Genomic DNA, 21,538 nt, shown 5'->3' on the forward strand with positions numbered 1-21,538 from the left:
ACGTACAGATTTCCCACTTTTCGCAATGAACCGTGCGACAAGACCCACCAGGCAGCGAAAGACGTTAACGTTAATAATGCTTTTTAGACTGAGCAGTACACCAACCCCCCCCCCGCCCCCCCCTTCCCCCCTCCCCGAACACCCCCCCCCCCCCCCTTTGTGCATAGTCTTTGCCCGTTATCTTCGCCTGCCAGTCCTGCCACACCGTGGCTGTGTCGGCCAATCTCAAAGAGCCAGATCCAATCATTCCATCTAGAGTGAGGTGCAACGGATCAATCCTAATGTCCGAGTTCAAAGGATGGTCCTCTCATTAGGGCAAGCCTGTTAATTGAAGTCATTTGTCTCTCTGCTGTCTCTCTCGCCTTAACCACGTTGATCAACCTCGAGTTAGGGGCTTTTTTATTGGGAGCATTCTGAATCAATACGTCCTCTGTTACCTTGATTAGTGAGGAATCTAGCATCTGCTTTTTCTGCGAGTGCATCCGTTTGATGTATTATTTTGTTTAATATGTTTTCTATTCGTGTTGTATCCTTAATTCAGTTCAACGTCCTACACATGAAAATAAGAGAATTAACAAATAACAACTGCTGATGCGAAGCAGACTCACTGCATATTGTTACAACTATCTGCCACTCTGCCACTGCTGTTGCTTGATGTCTGGTCCTGACACAAAAAAGTCCTGAAAGGCCTCTGTGCCTTAAACAGAGTTAAAAACATTAAAGTGATTCTCGGTAATATGGAGTGAAGTGCTGTATATTTAAACAACTGTATTAAATAAATAGTACGTGACGATATGCAGCATACAGTATATACAGGCCCTTCAATCCAGTACAGACAATTGTGTCAATTACTGATTTACAATATTAATCCAACTAAACTAAATACATTTTCAATACCTCAATCATTGGAAACTTCTTTTTTTTAAATTAGAAACCCAATTTAGACTTCTAAGCCCTTTTAATAAACACCATCCTGCCTGATAAGCACTTGTGGGGGTGAATATATGTAAACCCGAGTGAGTCCAACTTCACATAACGATCCATGGATTCTGAGTTTGAGTGAAGTCAATTTTTAATCTCCCTCCACTTCCTTGGAACCCAATAAGTCTGGCACTCCAACTCGTCTGCTGGTGTAAAACCAGAAATCTGCATGCTAATGAGAATCCCAAACATCGAATAGGATTTAATGTGTTCCATCACGAAAACTTAAAGAAACTCAGTTGGGACAGCTGATTGGCCTCTGAATAATTAGGATGTACTCTGATATCCAGGCGCTCTGGTATTTAAGTGAACATGAAACAAGACAGCATCAAAAGGGGACATGGAGGGTGGGGAGAAATTGTGAATATGCTGAGTAGCGCAGGAAGCCCGCGCACTCAGAGTTTTCCGCCTAAGCCTTGATTATTGAGCTGTGCCATCGTTTATTTTGTTCAGAGCCAGATTGCACAGCTGACATCCGTCTACTGTAACTCAAGGTAACGCACACCCTCTCTACCCATGCGAGATACTTCAAAGCACGTCTGGGGATGTTATGTGAATATTTTTGGCCTCAATCTCCACCTGCCTATCGCAGTTTTTAATAGCAATGAAGCAGACACACTGGAGAAGATGTGAAGGGGTGGAGTTTAAGGATTTTAGGCTCTAGCCCACCAGATTTATGCAGGCGAAGCAGTTGAAATGAACGAATAATCTTGGCAGATAAACTTGATGTGGCTGCAGACATTTTAACTTGGCCACTGGCTTTGACATTGGCCCTTTTCGTGTCTGTTATAGTGTTGACTTGTGTAGTGTATATCATGCAGAACCAAAGAAAGGAAAGGATTTTAGATTTACACAATCTTTCCAACGGTTCCAACGGTCAGGCCTGGGACGGACTCTGAGAAAAATGAATAACTGAAATTTGACATGCTGTAAGTTCACAAATAGGATTTAACAAACTAGGAGATTCCAATGTGTTTGAGAAACATCTTGGCGACTAACTGAAAGCTTTGCGCAAATACACTCTTTCTTTTCGCTATCGATCTTGAAATGTATCTCAATGTGACAGCTTAGGGCTAACTTGACAGGAGTCTATTACTCAATAATCGATTAGCTCATATTAACAGATAACCTCACTATTCAAACAGTTATTGAGCCAACTAGCTACATCTCAACTGATGTTCGCTCCTTCCATCTTTGTATCCAGCAGAAAATAATTTACTATAAATGACATGCAATCTGTTTACAGGGGGAGTTTAATGTGGTTTGTAGGAATATTTCTCAGTGCAGAGTTGCCCACATCATTTAGGGGCGTATAAAGAATATTTTATTATGCCTTGAGTTAATTGTTGTCTCAAGGGGAAGTTGCCAGTTCAGTGTTCCTGTTCAGCCATCCTAAACAAAATGAAATTAGAAGCACGCAGTATTCAAAGCCAAGGCTTCAGCAGAAAATAATGAAACGTCTCTGGAGTTTTGGGATTAATTTTCTTGTGGGAACAAAGAAGTGGCGATGGGAGTAGCTCAGTGTAATTCAACAGTGTAATGCAGGGCTGTTGGTGTTTTCTTTTCCCCCTTAAGAACTAAGGTCTTGTTCAGACAAATGTACGAAACATTCTACTGTGCACTTTAATCCTATATCATAACTCGTAGTCTTTAACCACAAACTTAATACATATATATTTCCCTGTCAGTTCAATTTTTATCATTCACAAACTTTAATACCTATATGTTGTTTTGAATACAATCAATGCTCAGCACGTGCACATGCACGGGATCACATGTACAAAGAGCCCGGCCACCCACTGCATCATCCTTCTCTTTTACTTTTCAAGTCTCATTTTTGTCTAAATGAATTCCAGATTTTTCTTTTTTTTCCTTTGAGTCCCCCTTTGAACAAAGTTCACCTGCACCGTGGATAACCTGAACCTATCATCTGTCTACCGGGCTGCTCCTCACCATCTATTAGTCCCTGTATTTGTGGAGGGCTGCTTACTGCCAAGCACCGTTGCCTGACAACATTTCCCGCAAATGGCAGCTGTGATGGTAACCATCCACCGATTCTACTTAAACAGCGTGTGTCCAACCTGGTGAACATTGGTTTGTGCATGTGATGCGTCAGTTACCTGGACGGTAACAGTATGATTGGGCCAAACTGTAAACCTGGCAACATTCATCATGTGGTGGTGGGGAGCTGCATGAGGCATCATGATGAAGATGTCCATGTCTTGTTTTGTACCCTTGAGTTATGTGCTTTCTCCAATAGCGCCAGATTCCCAATTAAAAAGTACTCAAACCCATGAAAGCTTCCTCCTGAGAATCTGTTCTTGTCATCTTCATGACTATGTTTGATCCAGCAATGCCTTGGCTCCATCAAGTATGGATCAAAGTGCCATACATTCATTACTGGCTTCTGCTGTTGAAACAGCATCTCGGTGTTTGTTTCCATGTCAGAAACTTTCCCTTATCAAAGCCAAAAATAAAAATGTTCTTCCAACATTCTTTCTAGTTGCCCTTTTGAAAGACATTATGGTTTCCCTAGCATATAAACTAACTTCATTTTCAAATGAATTACATTATAGATATGTTGTAAAAATGTAATAAAGTATATATATATATATATATATATATATATATATATATATTGATGTACCATATATTCCAGGGATTCCAGTAACGCTGGGCAAAGAGTTGTGAATAGTGCTGTTAAGATGCAAAATGGAAGCGGTATTGGTGAATAAACAACATACACAGTATTTTCCAACCAATGCAGCCTACAACACTTTGTATTAAATCACACATTTTTACACTAAGGAACATTGCGGAAATTATTCCAGCATCTGAAATGCTTTTTAACCAGGTTTCCCTCCAGTCTTCCTTTTTGCGGTAATCAGCCAGGGCAAATATGTGGTGCACAAAGAGCTGTGTGTGTGTGGGGGGGGGGGGGGGGGTGGGGGCTGGGGGTGGGGGGGGGGGTGTGGGTGTCTCTATATATCTCTGTGACGTCCTTGTTTGAAAAATCCTGGAAGGCAGATTGGAAACCGAGATAGGAAAACATCAAGAAAAATAAGTCAGCTGTGCCGCTTGCCCTCCCACCAACCCTCCCCCCCTCAAAAAAAAATGTAGATGACATATTTTTGTGTGATTTCTAGGTTTCCTTCGCCTCGAGTACGGGTTTGAGACAAAAACGTGTTGGAGAACAATTACATTTATTGCCTGTGGCCTTGTCTGCAATACACCTCTACTGAGTTCAAGCAGCAGTTTTGGGCAAAATTGGGCTAATCCCAGCTCAAAGGGATGCCTAAAGTTCACAAAGCGTGGGCTCTGCTTAACAAAGAAGCAGGTTAATTAAGACTCACAGTGACTCACACTTCCCACTTTTCTGCTTTAAGAATCCACTTGGCTTTAAGTGACTGCAGACAGAAATAGAGATGAAGGAGTGGCCCACAGGGGGGACAACACTCATCCAATTTGATAATGGGAATTTATATAAAAGGATGAGTTTACAGCTTTAAAGGGTGTCGCTATCGCCGGTTAACAAAGAATCCTGCATGTTTCATACCACTGTGGATGAGGAAACAATGCAAAAACAACTCATACCCACGGATCATTTTTTAAGTGGCTTGTACTAGAGATCATTTACAAGAACCTGTATTTTGGACACACACAGTTTACGAGTGGTCCAGACCTGTCGTAGGAGTCATCAATAGTCTACTGTTATCCAATTTTCTTCCATGGATTCTATATTAAATAAATTTCATGTTATATTGACATCATCCTGTTTTACAAGGAGATCAACTTGAAAATACAATATAATCCTACATGTATTCATACAGCCTGACATTATTAACATTCATTTAAACTGGCTGTTGAGGCTTTTGTATAAAAATACTATATATTTCTGTGAGCATTATAAAATATGTTACCCCATTTTGCAGTCATCAATCGCATTGCTGTGCTGGGATGATTTTCATATAGAAAAACATTAATTCTATTTTTAAATGAAGCTGCTGATCTAAAGTCACATGGCCTTAACAGCACTAGTTAATGGACTTCAATAATGGAAATGCAGCATGTGGCAAACGGAGTTTCCTTATATAGTATTATTGTTAGTGACTCTAATGTACAAATCTCATGAGCGCACGCTCGTTTACGCTCAGGTGGCTTTCGTCATGTTTACGCTGGTCATTTACATCGTTTTCTGAGTGTTTGCTGAATCAGAAGTGGCAAACAACGAGGCCTCCGTACAGACTTTACACTTAGCGTGCATCTCGCAGCTCACGGTACATGAGTTTAAACACAGCTAACTGGGTCCGTCGTGTCTTCAAAGTGATGCTCCGATTACAATACGCAAAGGGAGGGCGACGTTATTGGCTGTTCAGGTAGACAGTTCATGTAGACAGGTAGACATCGCTCTGAATCACATGTATAGCACCTTTTAAGATAAGAATATGAAAATGTTCTTGCATGAAATCCACTGTGTTTTGCTCAACGGGTCTCATTAAGCGACGTGTGAAAAAGAGGTGTCAGCTCCTGGACCCAAAAGGGCTAATTATCAGCTCTAATGGCTAATGTGAGTCACTGGTTTCTCCAGCAACCATCATGCAAGATCACACATCTAAAGGTGACGAACACGGAAGGGGGGGCGCTAAAAACTACTCAAATAGTTTTTGTTAAGACACACAAATCCCTGTCTTTCTTGAAAATGTAAGGCTTGCCATGTCACTTTTAGATACAACGATACAGCATCAGCACCTACAGTGTGAACGCTCATCTTTTAAAGCCCAAACTTAGGATGAATAACAGAGAGTACATGATTGTTTTCAAAGATTTGTTTTCTCATATAGTATGATACATTTTTTAGATTTCAAACCCAAATCAGGCAAAAGTACTATTTGAAATGCCTACATAAATTGTTTGGACTGCACATGCCAGGCTCTGCATTATTCATACATACTTTACATACAGGAAAGTACAGATATTTCAAATGAATGATCGTCAATCTGGGAGTGTCCCAGATTGACGATCATTCATTTGAAATATCTGTACTTTGCTATATGTAAAGGCCTAATAGTTGTGAAAAATACCTGAGAGACTTTCATCTTAACAAGACCCTGAGGAAAAATTCTACTGTTCAGAGTTAAATTATAATATTAACCGAACAGGTGCAAGTGCTATGAAAGCAACTGTAAAGATCTCACTTTAGCGCCAGGAAGGTACAACATGCAAGCAGACATCCCAAACATCCCCTTTGTATGAATCTAGAAAAACATTTTGGGTTTGTTTGTTGATGCACATGCATGTTACGGTATTTTCCACATACTAAAAAACAATTATATCAGACATAGTAAGATATCAACCGTTTTAAAATCTTGTATTTCCAACATTGCCTGCATATATCAGCCTCCCACGAGCCTAATATTTTTTACTCTGATGGAATTCAGTATACTGAATTTTATTGGATCCAGACGCACATTAACAGCCGTTGGTTACAGTTGTAGTTGTGGATTTTGTGGTTTGTCTGTTGCAATTTACCATTTTGTGGTTTGTCTGTTGTAATTTACCACTTCCCGGGAAACCCCGACATTCCAGGAAATCTGTGCCAAAGTGGGTTAATCTAAAGCAATTAAAATCTGAAAACGTATGTACAAAGTCTTGGGAGAAGATAAAATGATTCTGAATTGACAGCACCTCTAGTTCATATTGTACAAATTAAAACAAATGATGCTTTGCCCATATGGTTGGCACGTACTTAGATAATGCTGTGATTAAATTAGGACATTTCAAACATCTGTTTGGGATTTGGCACCATTAAAAACCCATTCTTGAGCAAACAGTATTTAAATACTCTGCTATTTAGCCAAGCTGTTTTCAATGCTAGCAGTTATAGGTTTATACGTTTCCTTGAAACATAAAAAATTAAAATATCCTAAATAATTGATTAATTTATTTGTGCACTATATTGTGCCTCCAGCACCCACATTGAGTAAGTAGCTACCTCGCCCTTCTGTGCGCCCTTGGGTTTGTTGGTCTTTAAATGCTTTTTGTCTCATTGCTATCTTAAGGCAGCAGAAAACCCTTCAGTTTTTGACCAAAAAGCTGGTTAAGTGAAGCAGCAAATGGCACAGCTATTTGAAGAAGCTCTTATTTAAATGGTAATTCACAACAGAATTTGTGACAAACATAACATTTAGTTTCCTTCATTCTGGTGAATTTTGAGGCACCAATTGATAGTGTAAAGGTTATTATTCATGTTAGGGGAAAAATCTGAATCATCTGTACCACAATAAGAGGCTTTTCCATTATATGTTTATTTTTAGCTAAATGTGTCATGATCAATATGAGACATCAAATATCTCTAGAACATTGTTATAAGCTAGAAATGCTTTTCAACCAGTAAAAGAATATTTGAACCCTGTGAAGCATTCGATTTCTAATCATTGTGTCAAGTCAGTAATTCTTTCAGCTAAAGATTAGGCTACACAAATTGTATTAGCCTTCTACTATTTGCAGAATTAAATTCCAGTGGTGGCTGGGGAGGATTGTTTCTGAAAATGTCATCCAAACATTTCAAATAATTACAGATCGTTGATGACTAGTAAAAAAAAATGATTATGATTAAGTAAAAAGAGTGGAGTTGAAGAAACCCCGAACCCTTTATGTTTAACTTGATAAGCAATTGTCTGATTCCTACTTCATTAAACAAACCACAGTTCACTCACCCGTATGTCGTGTGTGTGGCTATGAAGTTACTCTCTGTGCCACTTTCTGCGTCTGTAAAACTCTGTATCGACCAGTTTGACTGGCAGCCAAATAATTAGTGCTTTTCTAAGCATAATCTAATTCTTGCCTGTACCATGAAAAATAAGTCATTAAAAGAAGTTGAAATGGAAAAGTATTGGAAAAGTATTCATTATTAGTGTCTCAAACTAGAGTTTTTAAAGACATGCACAGGCGCCACAAGTACACACATTCACTTTTAACAGTGTCAGGATAAGAAGCTTTAGTTTTGTGACTATATCCTTTTATCCCCAAAAATACTTTTAGAAAGACTATTAAAGAGCAAAACTAAAGTTTTTTTTTTTTTAATTGACAAAAAATTGTCAATATATAGACACAGGTTTAAATGTTCATACATGACATTGAGACAATCAAACCTAAACCCCTCACCACATTCACAATGAAAAGCCATTGTCAAAACAGCACAGTTAATTAGGCAGGGGCACAACTCTACATCTGTCACATAACTTGGCAGTTACTTTAATTATATATTTTGGTCAATCTGTTCTTCCTGATGTGAGAGGGGATGCAATACATGGGACAACATCTGCTGAGATATGTCACATGAGCTTTGACATCTGTCCGTGTTTTTACTGTCAATCACTGCAATCATGTCTCATACGCATTCATGTTATCATATTGAGAAATCACAGAACACTTCCAAGTGCTTAGAGCGTACATCTGCACCGCAGTAACAATTAACACTCTTTTACTGAGCTGCAGAACTACATCCAAACACAGAGATTGGCACTACACACAAATACCCAGACGCACCCAGTGGCTTGCAGTCATTTTGGTCCCTTATGTTGTCCATCAAGGAGACAGAAGTGGCTGTTCTCTGAAATGACTCCACCCAAAAAGGCTTGTGATCACCTAAACTGTCAGCAAGCATCTGCTGAAACTACCAACTAACCAACTGTGATGGTAGCTGTGAAGATATCTCCAGAGAAAATATGTCACCCACACGTGTTCAGAACTCAGCGGCATGTTTTCCACTTGTATTTTTGCTAACTTGTATGTGTCAAACTATCTGCAGAGCCTTAGAGAATGTCAAACTGTTTGGTATTCATGACACTCTGATTTAACATAATGGAAGTGTCTTGAGAGCCAATGTCAACTCACCTCGGATAATGTGATTTTAATATTGCATTGTTAAAGCATTTGTGTGTGATTTGAAAATATATCTGTTCATTGTTTGTAGACACACTGAATTTGTATGATAAGGAATATAGTGGGGGATTTTTTTGATTGCGGTATTCTTTCGAGTAACGCCATCCTGTTTCTGAGTCCTGAATGATTTTTTGGGGGATTTAATACAACAGATGTTCATGAAAACGATGATGCATTTATATAGCTGCTGTAATAAACTGGTGGGTCAGAATGTTTGTATTTATTTGAGTATCAAAGTATTCTGCACACACGGACAAAAACACGTGTACACTTGTCTAGTCCAAGACTGCAGTCACATACTCGCAGATGACCCAGAAACCTAGAGACACAATAGCTTTCTATCCCTAGAATCTACGATTTTACATTCGTAATCCCCTCTGAGTCTATTTAAATTTGTGTTTCCATTGCAATTGGAGCCTTGCCAATGTTGTACGGATAATAGAAGATAAGAGCATAAGGAGAAGGGAGATAAGAGCAAGTGACCCGGAGACTCAAGAGCACCAGAGGTCAGGCAGAGGAGCAGAAGTAAGTCACTGAGAAATGGACCGGCCCAGCTTAAATCTACTTCACAGCCCAGGGAAAAAATTAAATACACAAGGCCATTTAAGTTCTCTAGTAGTGCAATGTTTGAACATCAACTCAGAGGTGAAATTTGAGGATGTTGAACACTTAAGAGAAGTAACATGCAAGTAAAAAAGAAGATAGTATGACAGCGTAGAAATGTCTTAATTAATACCTTGAACACCCAATTTGTGCACTTATTATGTACTTTTCTACAAAGAACACAATTTAATTTTAAGTTTAAACTGATGTTAAGCTGATCACAAGAGGAATTCAAAAATGTCAAAAATGATGTTATGATCTATTAAGTAGATCACGGCACTCTCCTAACAGAGCATTAAGACAGATGTTACATGTAATTGGATATGACTTTACCTGTTTGTTGCTGTACTTCAGTTGGCTGGTCTTGTAGCTGTAATCTGAATACTGGTCTGAGCCGGTAGAGTTGTCATCTCCTCCCGTTCCTACAAAGGTGTTGGCAGCGGGAAGGTCCTGGACAGCTTGATGCTTCTGTGAGGCTGAAGGGGATTGGGCCTGCAGCTGGATGGAGGGTAGAGGGGAGTTGGAGCGGTAATGCCTGCCTATATCTGGGCTTCCTGGTGAATAGTTTAAGGGCAGGTGGATTCTGGGGCTGTCATTGACTCCATCGAGGTTGAACTTTAGACTCTTTTGAAGGCTGACTTCTTCATCTTCCCCGAGTGGTTTTGGGGACTTTTGGGGTTTTCCTTTCCTCCCTCGTTTGCCTTTGGCGTTCTTAGGCACCTGTTTGGGCGCATACAAGTCCTTTGTTTCCTTCTTGCCCGCCTGATACCCACTCTTAGTCTCTCTCTGGATGCGGTGTCGAACAAATACCACCACCAAGATTAACATGACAACACCTGCGACACCTGCGAGGCTTCCAAACAAAATGTTGCTACGCTGTGCAGCAAAACCATTGTCAGGATCACCAGCGATATCCCTGTCCAGCGGCGTGTAGAGACTGTGACCTACTAGGGCCTCCACTAAGCTGACATTTGAAATGGTTTCATTGACATAAATGTGAACCAGGGCAGTGGCATGACGTGCAGGCTTCCCCCTATCACTCACTCGCACCACAAGGCGATGCAGTCCGCCATGTTTTCGGGTCATCTCTTTCGCAAGAGTAATCTCCCCACTGGAAGGGGAAATGCGAAATAACTGGTAAGGGTTTCCACCAGCAATGCTGAAGACCAACTCTGCATTAGGCCCACTGTCCAGGTCTTCAGCTTCCACTATCTCGACATGGCTATCTGGGGAAGCTAAAGGTGACAAGCGCCTGAAAGAAGAATTGGAGGGTTTGGTGACCACAGGGTTGTTGTCGTTTTCATCCAGCACATTGATGGTAACACCCACACATGAAGAGCGAGGGGGCTCTCCTCCATCCACTGCTTTCAGGCGGAAAGTATAGCTGCTTTCTTTCTCCCTGTCGAACGAGATGCTTGAAAGAATGGTGCCTGTTCCATTTTGAACAACGAACTTCCCTCCATCAGGCTCTACAGAGAGGTGGATATGAGCGTTCTCGCCTTTGTCCAAGTCTAGGACCGTCACCATCCCAACTGGACTAAGGGGAGGCATGTTTTCCAAAACTGAAAAGCTATAGCCACTGAGCATGAACTTGGGGTCATTGTCATTACGGTCGAGGACTTTTATCACAACAGTTGCTGTTCCTTTGTGAACAGGTGACCCTTTATCTGCTGCGGTCACACGGAACTCATAGCGCTCTTTGTGCTCACGGTCAAGCGGGCTTCTGGCTCTTACTTCCCCCGTATTTGGGTCAATTGCAAACAGACCTTTGATGGATGAGTCTGCCACAATATTATAGAGGAGTTCCGCGTTAGTGCCGCTGTCAGCATCCGAGGCTATAACATCCAAAACCCTCTCCCCTGGTTGGTTTTCTTCGGCAAAATCTACCTCAAACAAAGTTGGGGAGAATATTGGAGAGTTGTCGTTTACGTCAGTCACCTGCACCTTCAGAGAATTTGTACTAGAGAGCGCGGGATTTCCAGAATCCACAGCCACAATCTCTACTCGATAATCCCTAATCCTTTCGTAGTCGAGGGGAGTGGTGGTCTGTAGAAAATACTTCCTCTTGTTGTCGCTGGACGAGTCGCTGGCAGGGCGGAGCTGGAAGGGCACATCTCCTGCGACGACACATGTTACTACAGCATTCTCTCCCTCGTCCTTGTCAGACACTTGCACCAGAGCCACAGCTGTTCCAACTGGCATGTCCTCTGAAATGTTGGCCACTCCTTCGCTGTGTGTCACAAGACCAATCCCACGGATCTCTACAGCTGGAGCGTTGTCATTTTGGTCTGTCACCTCTATGGTTACAAATGTCTTGGAGCTTTTAGGTTGAGGACCCTTGTCCCTCGCCACGACGTAGAAGGACAAGCTGTTGATTTCCTCCCTGTCCAGCGATCCTTTGACATAGATAATGCCAGTGGACCGATCGATTCGTAAGAGTTTCGGCACTGGGTCTACTGCTTGGTGAAGGGTGTACTCAATTTCTCCGTTAGGGCCCATGTCAGAGTCGTTTGCTTTCACCTAAAATGAAAGGGATTCAAGGGTTAAAGCCATTAATTTAAAGATAGCTTGTGTAGAATTTTCTCTATTGATCATTGAAATTGTTGAGAAACAAATCAATAGATGCCTTATGACTTCAAAGAGAGTACAAAGCTTAATTTGGGGATTTTTCATTAAGAAATGTTCTGCCTGCTTTAGATGGTTGTGTCATGGGCCTTTTTTCTCTTTAGCCCTTTTTCTGTAATAAATAAATGAGGCAAAGAAAAGGTTCACAAGAAAACATCTGGAAAATATTCGGCAGCTATTTCTTTCATGACACTACCATACTATTTCACAGTGATATACAGAGAAAATCCCACACTGAGCACCTTACTCCTACACTACATCATGTGTGTATATTTAATTGTAAAAATGAAACAACCAAATATAAAAGCAGCTTAATGCCTTTAAGATCATGATGGTCCAATGCTTTAGTTATTCTGTAAAAAGGCAGATTAAAGACTATTTTCTAGTGAAAACAAATTATATTGATAGTGAAATTATGTGGGTTGACAAAATTTAAATTGTAAGGTCAGTTTTGAATCTCAACGGCGAAATAAAAATATATCTTCTAGATTTTCACATTTCTTACCTGCAATACCGAGTGCCCCACTGGACTGTTTTCCAACACTTCCGCCTCATACGTGGACCTTTCAAACTTTGGAGAGTTGTCATTGGCATCGGTGACCACCACTCTCAGCAGAGCACTGCTGTAACGCTGTGGGTTTCCTCCATCAACTGCCTTGATGGTGAGATCATAGGAATCCTTTAACTCACGATCTAGATTGCCCAGGACAATGAGCTGTGGGAGCTTACCGCCCCTGTCTTCTGCCACCTGTAAACCGAATAGGGTTGCTGCGTCTGGCCCTGCAGTCAGAGCATAATCCGCCACTCCATTCCTTTCAGAGTCCCTGTCTGTAGCTAAAGGTATGGCGAACAGCGCACCCATGATCGTATTCTCGGGGACAGAGATGGTGAGCACGGAGGAGGGAAATTGCGGAGTGTTGTCATTGATGTCTTGTACCTCGATGCGTCCTTCAATGAGTCGTGGGCTCTGGTTTTGTATCAGGTCGGTCACGGATACTTCAAATTCCAGGTAGCAGGGCTTGCCCTTCCCGACGGATCGACAGTCCCTCAGGGTCTCTCTGTCTATGGGTATCTCTGTGGTGAAAATGTCCCCCGTCTTTCCATCGACACGAAGGTACGGGTCACCCACCTCTAACTTGTAGAGGTGACCAGAGTCTGGCAGGCCCTGGTCGGCTGCCAGGCTACCAATAAGAGTGTTGGGAGGCTGCTCCTCCTGGACCCGATACAGGATACTGCCTTCAGCAGAGCCACAGTGCAGCACCAGGACCCAGAACAGCACTACTTGTAGCTTCAGTTCCATGAGGTCATCAGAAGATCTGCCTGCAAAATAAGATAAAATAATAAGATTATTTGAGCTTCTTTTTGATATCATATGTAAAGATTTAGCTCATTAAATGCCTGACAGCTGCACCAAGCCCCACATGCAACAATTTTTAACGTATTAAAAAGAACGAACTCACATCAACAAGTCACACTGGAGAGATAGGTGGATGATTAAAAACAAACTCAGTGAATACATCTTTAAAATTCATGTTTTTTTTGTTAATAAGCAGCAGGTCTAGAAGCACAATATACGAATTAGACACAAATAATAACAGAGGGAAAAGAGGCATTTGCAAGTGCAATCACAACTATTTCGGCAATCGCAACTATTTCCCAGCCTGGATTGTTTTCTGTCCCAGAGCTTCAATATTTTCAATAAATGTCTCAGCTTTGCAAATTGTATGTCGAAAATATTGTAGGAACAAGAAATTACATCTTGTGAGCTTAGACACAAAACAAATTTGTGGGGCAGTGTGGATTTCATTGTTTTAGCTGCATTATCAAGTAAACGTGTAGTACAAAACCAGATTGCCCAAGAGACTCATTATTTTGGTATTACACTACTAGACATTGAGTTGTAAAGCAAAGTAGCTCAAAAGTAAACTGTATAAAGCACAATCTCCAACATAAATCATTACAAAACCTGCCAAGAAAGTGTCCTTGGTAAGACCGATCTATTTCATTAATGGAGAGGCCTCAAACAATCAAAAGGAAAATGCAATTTAGCCATTATTAACACATGCAGCTCGGAACAATGCACAATGCAGACATTTCTTTCCATGTTCAATTGCTAGTGGCTACCTCCAAGCACTGAAATCGTTATGTTTGATTCAGAACCTTTCATATCTGTAATTATGCCCCATTACTTTAGTGTCTGCTTTGATCTGTATTCCCTGTTGCTAAAAAATTATGTCTTTTTTCATGCTACAATGATTTTCGACTACAATTATTTCCTTAGTCTGTGTGTGTCTATAGAGTTCAATTAATAATTGAATGAGAACAGACGTTGAGGTTAAGTATCAAGGTCCAGCATTTTGGAAAAAGGTATTGATGGCAGTATTATACCCGTTTTGTGTGTATGGTACATCCACATTTTCTGTTAAAAAGTGATGTGTATTTAAAGCATTGTGCTACTTGATAGAGGAACTTTGATAGAAAAACCGAGTACAGGTACTGGATCTAATCTCGGTCTGGTACCCCGAGGGACCCTCGGGGGAAAATAAGGGAGATCACTGCAGCCTTGGTTTGTGCGCTTGTGAGAAAGACGAACACGGTCAAATTGTGTTATACTAAGCTAAAATCCTCAAATTCTGCATCTGTTCACAAGAAACACTGTCCCATAGAAGAGCAAGGCAAGTGTGTATTGAGCAAGACAGCAGAACACAAATATACAGGAATCCAATGAGAAATCCAATTCCTTTTGAATACATTAAAGTTGGAAGTGCAGGTTATTGATGCACTAATTGCTCAGTTATTGATGTGTCCCTTTTTACATTTGCAGGGGGAGCCTCAAGTCAATGTAGCGTGAACAGTGAGTGTGCATTTTGTGTGTCTGTGTATAAGGGGGGAAAGGGAAGACAGGAGTAAAAACATAATCAGCCGATAAATTGGAAAATGCATTTGTTATACCTACAGCTTAGAGAGCTTGTAAAAAGGTATGATGGATAACGACAACTGATTTCTTCAATCGTCACTTACAAAAATAAGTTGTTACACAAACATGTCCAGAATGTTACCATCACATTAAGTAATCTTTAGCTTTCTTGACACAAGCATCATCTTTTCTTAGCCTTTTAAAAGATATAAAATCAGGGATGAATTTTACAAAACCGCCATTTCCCAAATTAAAATCACATCAATGTCATAAGATTTAGTTTGGCTGTAACTGTCCCCATGCCATTACAGCCACTTCTTGAAGGAACAGGCATGCTTTGATAGTGACATGATTGTTATGGTTGATGACACTCATGACTTAATGTCTTCCAGTTGGCCTCGTGCCTGTCTTCCAGATGGCGCGGTGCCTGGCAGCAACAACAAATTGGTGGTCTTTTTTCTTTGTTTACATTGACATTAAAATTAATTTTAATTGTGAAACATGCATTCTGCCATCACTCAGTGAGAGCCTGTTATCGGTTGAATATTAATGACACCACACCTCCAGGCTTTTATCTCACAGTTCTATATGATATACCACAAATAGTTTATAAAAAGCTTGACAGCAAACTTTTTCCTTCATTCTCCCCATTACTCAAAAACATTGAGGTGGATGAGATGGGAAACAAATTCTAATTTTGTTCACTACTGGGTGAGTGGGGGTCTCACCATAGTGCACTGAGAAGCAAAGTGGATAAATTACAACTGCTGCAAATATCTATCATATCTATAGATATATATATATCTTTAGATATATATCTATAGATAACCTCTCAGCACTTTTCCTTGAAGAAACTTGGTTATCGTCTGCCACCCAACATGGTGTGGTAGACCCAGAAGATACACGCTGATTCAGGCAGATCCCGACACGTAACTCAGCACAAAATCAAAGAGAAGGACGAAAAGTGTATACAGGAATCAGGTTAAGAAAACCTCCTCCATTCAAATATGTCTGTCCCTTTACTAATCTGGTTGACCACTAACCACTGCTTCAATAAGGACTAAAATGTTCAAATAAAACCGGTTATTGCCAAATGCTAGAGCTGGATCAGCCATCGAAACACTGAAAACTTTGGGAAGTACAAGCTTGAGAAAGTGAAATCCTTTTTGTCTACTACACTCACATCCGTCAACACCCAAGAACTGTGGCAGCATTGTGGTGTTGAACTAAAAAAATCCCTGCAGGAGACTCTCTTCATCAGTGTCACCCATTATAACTAGAATGAACTGCAGCTATTTTGTGGTAGCAATTCCAAAGGACAACTTAGAGCTGGCTAATGTTTGGGTGACCGCTGCTGTAACACAAGCTGTATGAGTGCAGTATACACTGGACATCCCTAAATCAGAGCTATTAGGCCCAAATACGGCGTTAAAAGACCATACAGTAATTTCCTTAAGTGCTGTGGGCTGCAGAATGACTCCTGCACAAATAGACAAACCAACAATTGCATTGGGCTAGACACCTGGGATCAACACATATTCTGAAGAGATATCTTTCCAAATACAATCGAGGCATTTACTCTTTTACCTTTACCAGTGAAGCAGCATTCAGCATTCAGCCTCACGCTGTGATCCTGCAATGGTCCAGATGGTTTCAACATAGATAAATACCAAAGGCAGTGTGTACCAAAGTACCTTCAAAGAGTGGACCTTCAAAGACGGTTTCAAACTGCCTGATGGGTTTCCCATTTGCACCTAATAAGATGTTTTCCTTGGCAAAAAAGAATGAAGTCACGACAAACTGCTGTGCAATTGAGTTGGAGACCAGAGCTGTCACGTAGCAGAGAGAAGAAAAAAAACAACAAGGACTGAGCGTAAGAGTCTAGAGAGTCTATGTTCCATGACTCATCTTCAACATCAGGATCACCCCCTTGACCCACAAGCTGCAGAAAAATCTCCCCAAAGAAAGGCCCCTTCACCTGCCAATTGCCTCCATTGATAAGAGTGTTACATGGGAATCCCTTGAATACATACAAATCACTGACCTAGCCACGGCTAAATAAAATAAACTTTGGTTGAATATTTTGTTTCTTTTTAACAGATTTGTGTTTTGAAGCCATCCTGCAAACCTGTCTCGACAACAAATACACCAATATATGATTTTTAAAATGTGCACGAGTATACTTTCTTTGTTTATAGAATCATAACCTTTTAATAATGAAAGAAAATATGATTTGATTTGTTCAAAAAAAAAGAACAGAGAAAAGAGCAAAAAGCATTCACAAGGAGAATATTCGAATAGTTGCAACAACTTCAAAAGGAAACAAACGGAGACCTGGATTTCACTGGCGGATACAGAAATAAGGGTGTAGCTCTGATCTCTCCCTTCCCTCATAGATCCAAACATTTCCTTCACTGGCGTTTGGAATGACAATGAAATCCCACATTCCACCTATACCAACTGCCTTAAATCCCTCACCTCTCCCCAAAGGCTCACTGCTAGTGCTGCTCTACTCTGCTCCTCACACAGGACAAGAGGAGACACTTCTCTGGGAGCCAAACATCAGTCAAAGCGCCAGGTGTGTTTGAGTCCCACGTTGAGCCCTCACACAGTGCACCATCCACAGACCCCACTGCCGAAGACAACATTTCCACTGCTACTTGTCTACAATCATGTGGTGCTCGTTCCCAAGAGGGATCTGGTTGATGAACCCAAGGGCGCTGATCCCGTCAAAAAGAATAGGATCTAATAAAGTAGTAACAAGCAAGCATGCAAATCTGGAAAATCCACTTGTCCACCACCTGAAAGTTGGTTTGCATGTTGGCAAAGTAGGAAAGGAAGAAATATCTGCACTGAGATTACAATCGTTTTTTTTTCCTTTGGCTTGAAAAAAAAACATCATCTTAAAACTGCTTTTCATGTGTTGTGCCAAAAACCTTTTTCACCACAGGCAGCTGTCAAACTGTCTTTGGAAAAGTTGTCATGTCATATTTGGCAGTAGAGTAAAATATGACGTTCCACTACACGCTAAGTATTATTTTCATTTTGAAGGAAAAAATGGGTTGGTCAACCCATCCAATTATTTAATAACGGGTTGTAATGAGAAAGTTGACAGTGTTGTGTTGTCTAGACCTAAAGATTCTGGGGGGTTTTTGGAACATTTTTGAAATTACATTAATTACTAATGTTTATGCTAATGAGAGAAAATATAAGGAGAGGAATTTAGAATGGATAGTATAAATCCTGTGTTGGAGATACTTGATAATTACAAGTAATGTAACAAACCAATACTAAAGACCAAAATATTAAAAGTCTGTAAAGTAAGGCACATTCATCCTGTATTTAATAATTTAGGTAAATCAATTGAAAATCAACTTCCTGTCCTTCAAATTTTAATTCAAAGTCCTATTAGTTCCAATTGTTGAAGGAGATCAAAGTGTCTTTTTTTTCAATAAAAGATGCAAAAGGTATTTTGCTTGCAAACGTAAAAAAAAGATTACAGTGCATAGAACATTTGAGCGTTATCATAATTCCCCCAAAAATATATGTGGGAAAAAATATAATTGTGCTGCAGAGCATGTGCGCCTGTCCTGGTTACCATGGAGACAGACTATCTACTGACTGAGTCAACACAGTGACTGACTGACGTGCTCTTTGAGTTGACCACTCCACAGGTCCAACAAAGACGACTCTTATGTAGCATCAACTGAGGAATCACTGTTATATGATGTAGTCATTAATTGTTAATAATAATATACCAAAGGCTTGCGGTTGCATCTGGGATCAAAAACCTTCCTGGTGATCACAAAGATCAGGAATGAAGATGATAATCCAGCAGCACCGAACGTCCGCTTGTTTCTCTGCACAGCTTGCACTTTCACCTATTTCTCACTACAGATCAAGCTCATGAATGCCCGCCATAAGATATGATCTCCACGGCATTGCTAGTGTGTTGAAAGATAGCGGATGATGTAATGATTTTCTCAACGGAGGTGATTTGATATATTGGCTGATTCTGCGCCTTCAGCGAGTAGAACAGGTAAAACCCATTACCCTCCCACCGGCATGATTTATGATGGGTAGTATCACCGCTTCGGCCTCCCTACAGCTGGTCAAGGGATAGAATTTACCCTGCACACATGTAGGTACAGTAAACCCTGGCTGTTGGTAATTAGAGAGCACCAGCCTTCGGTAAGCAACCTTTGCTGAGAGCAGTCGCACGCTTGTGCGATTGCAAACAGGTCGCAAACTTTACAGTCGTTGTTGGTCTGTTGTTGTGTTTGAAATCAGATGTGCAAATAGCTGTTGTAGTCATGTCAGAAACCCCCCCCCCCGCTTGAGCCATTTCAATGATGCCGGGTGGAAAGGCTTCGATTATACGACACAAAGCGAACTATTCAGTATTCAGAAAAGAGCAGAGGACATGTGTAAAGTTCATCATTGATCGTTATGGCAAGTGACTCAAATTATGAAAGTGATCAAATAAGAGGGAATTCAATTAAACAGCCCTTTGCTCGTAATTTTCATTTGATAGAATTGATTGATAAATAAATGGGCAGATAAACAGATAAAGAGATGGATAGATTAATAACAGTTGAGGAAACAAGAATTATTATGCAGTCTGTCTTTTTCCAAACTCCAGACTAAAGTGCTTCATAATCCACTGGTCACGTTTATGTCTTTTGGGTGGACCACAGTAAACGTGAGGACTTTGACCGACGTGACTCCGTGGGGCAGACTATTAAAATGTGCCCGGTGGTCGGTGGAGTGGAGAGAAACAACACCCCAGACTCTCGCTGGAAAGGAGGGGGAGATTACCAGTGCGGATGCACTGATCAAAGGTTTTTGTTAAAGGAGGGGGGGGGGGGGGGCTCCTCCAATTATTTAGCTGATTCTTTCCACTGAAAAACTGACGAATAGTTCTTAACATGGCAGGCGATACGTCAGAAATTTTTGCGCGGAAAAAAAAAAAAATCGTTACTCCGTATGTAAACCGCACCACATAAAGATCCACTAATGAAGTCAATTAGTGAGATATTTGCTGCTGGTATGAAAGAAATGGCGAGAAAACGACGCCACGAATGGATCACATGTTCTGCTTCGCATGATCGTAATGGTATTATAAAAAATGCAATTAGCCGATCGCCCATATAGGCCTCGTCAGATTGAATGAAACGCGTCCCCTCATATATTTTAGATATGCCGACTTCATAATGACATCACGAAGGAGAGGACTCAACTCGGATGCCTTCTATTTGCGATGCATCGCATTATCGATAAACGGGGCGCGTCATCACTCGGGTTGACTTGCGTGCCATTTCATCCCCGCGTCCGCTCAACCTGTAACACATCGCGGGCAACTTGTTGTCGGCTACAAACAAGTCCATCAGGACGCCTACTGCCAAGTCTGACATCTTTCTTTTTTTTCCTCTCTTTTTTTTTCAAGGAGAAACTTCGCGACACAAATCACCGGCCAACACCAACTTTCCCCGCGGTTCGTCTCGGCGTTCATTGCAGTACCTGCTATGTGTCGGATCCCAGAGGCAGGTGTCTAACCCTCAAACCCCCGTCACAGTGGTCGGCGTCAACAACAAACAAAAAAAACTTCAACCTCCGGGAAAATCCTATCAGAGCATTTGCAACTTTTCCGCTTCGAGAAAAAAGCAAAACAAATCAAACCAGATGTGGTTGTCCGCCGCGGTCCTTCGCTCTCGCCGAACAGATGTTTGTGTCCGTGAGGAAGAAAAAAAAAAGAGAAGTTTAGTGCTTCTTTTTTTTTATGATGAAGCCAGAGAACGAAGAGTCTCATTCCACAGGGAGAGCCAACTGTGTGCCATGTCTGAATCGTGAACAACTCATCCCCCGCCAAGCTCTCCTATACTCCTTGGCGCATCCCTTTGGTCCAAGTTTGTCGAGCGCTTCCCGTGACGCGAGTGGGCTACACACGCACTCTCTGCGGGCGCGCTGGATGTCTGAGCGACGGCAACGCGCACGTTATTCTTGCCACGTAAAAAAACCCCAAAGCTAACCGGTCCTGAATCAGGAGCCCATCTGAAGCGTTTTCAGAGAGCAAGTGGTGAAATGCCGTGGGTAGGTTAGATTCTCCCCCCCTCTCTCTCTCTCTCCCTCTCCCTCCCTCCCTCCCTCCCTCCCTCTCTCTCTCTAATCATCGGAGCGTGGGAGGAGGTGGGGCTCTCTTCACACTCAACATCACATTATGCCTGGGTTGCCCACCAGGAAATTGTGTGATTCCAAACAGTTTGAGATCTCATCAAAGTGGGTCACCTCAGATGGGTGAGGGATGCACACCGTGCACGCATTGCGCGTGTTGCACTCCTTTCCGCCCTGGCTGCAGCATGACAGCTGCTTCTGCTGATGCAAAATGCAGTCATTGTACAAATTGTCGTATTGGTATGTAACAGGTAGGCTGCTCGGACAGTTTACTTGTTGATATGTATTCCATGTAGC

General features: G+C 41.3%; 1 protein-coding gene across 2 annotated transcripts in view; it reads right to left on the reverse strand.

Moving 5' to 3' along the window:
• Window positions 1-21,187, reverse strand: part of pcdh1a (protocadherin 1a) — a 78,783-nt gene extending 57,596 nt beyond the window's left edge. The window contains exons 1-3 of one of the 2 annotated variants that reach the window (XM_037467183.2): window positions 20,750-21,187; window positions 12,659-13,473; window positions 9,862-12,048 (exon numbers count right to left, since the gene is read on the reverse strand). In XM_037467183.2, coding sequence (XP_037323080.2) covers window positions 9,862-12,048; window positions 12,659-13,473; window positions 20,750-20,879 — 3,132 coding nt within the window. In that variant the 5' untranslated portion in view covers window positions 20,880-21,187. Of the gene's footprint in view, window positions 1-9,861; window positions 12,049-12,658; window positions 13,474-20,590 lie in introns of both variants that reach the window. The other variant, XM_037467182.2, reaches the window with a different exon arrangement.
• Between the last annotated feature and the right edge of the window lie 351 nt (window positions 21,188-21,538).

Source organism: Pungitius pungitius, chromosome 16, assembly GCF_949316345.1.
Source record: "Pungitius pungitius chromosome 16, fPunPun2.1, whole genome shotgun sequence".
Taxonomy (NCBI): domain Eukaryota; kingdom Metazoa; phylum Chordata; class Actinopteri; order Perciformes; family Gasterosteidae; genus Pungitius; species Pungitius pungitius.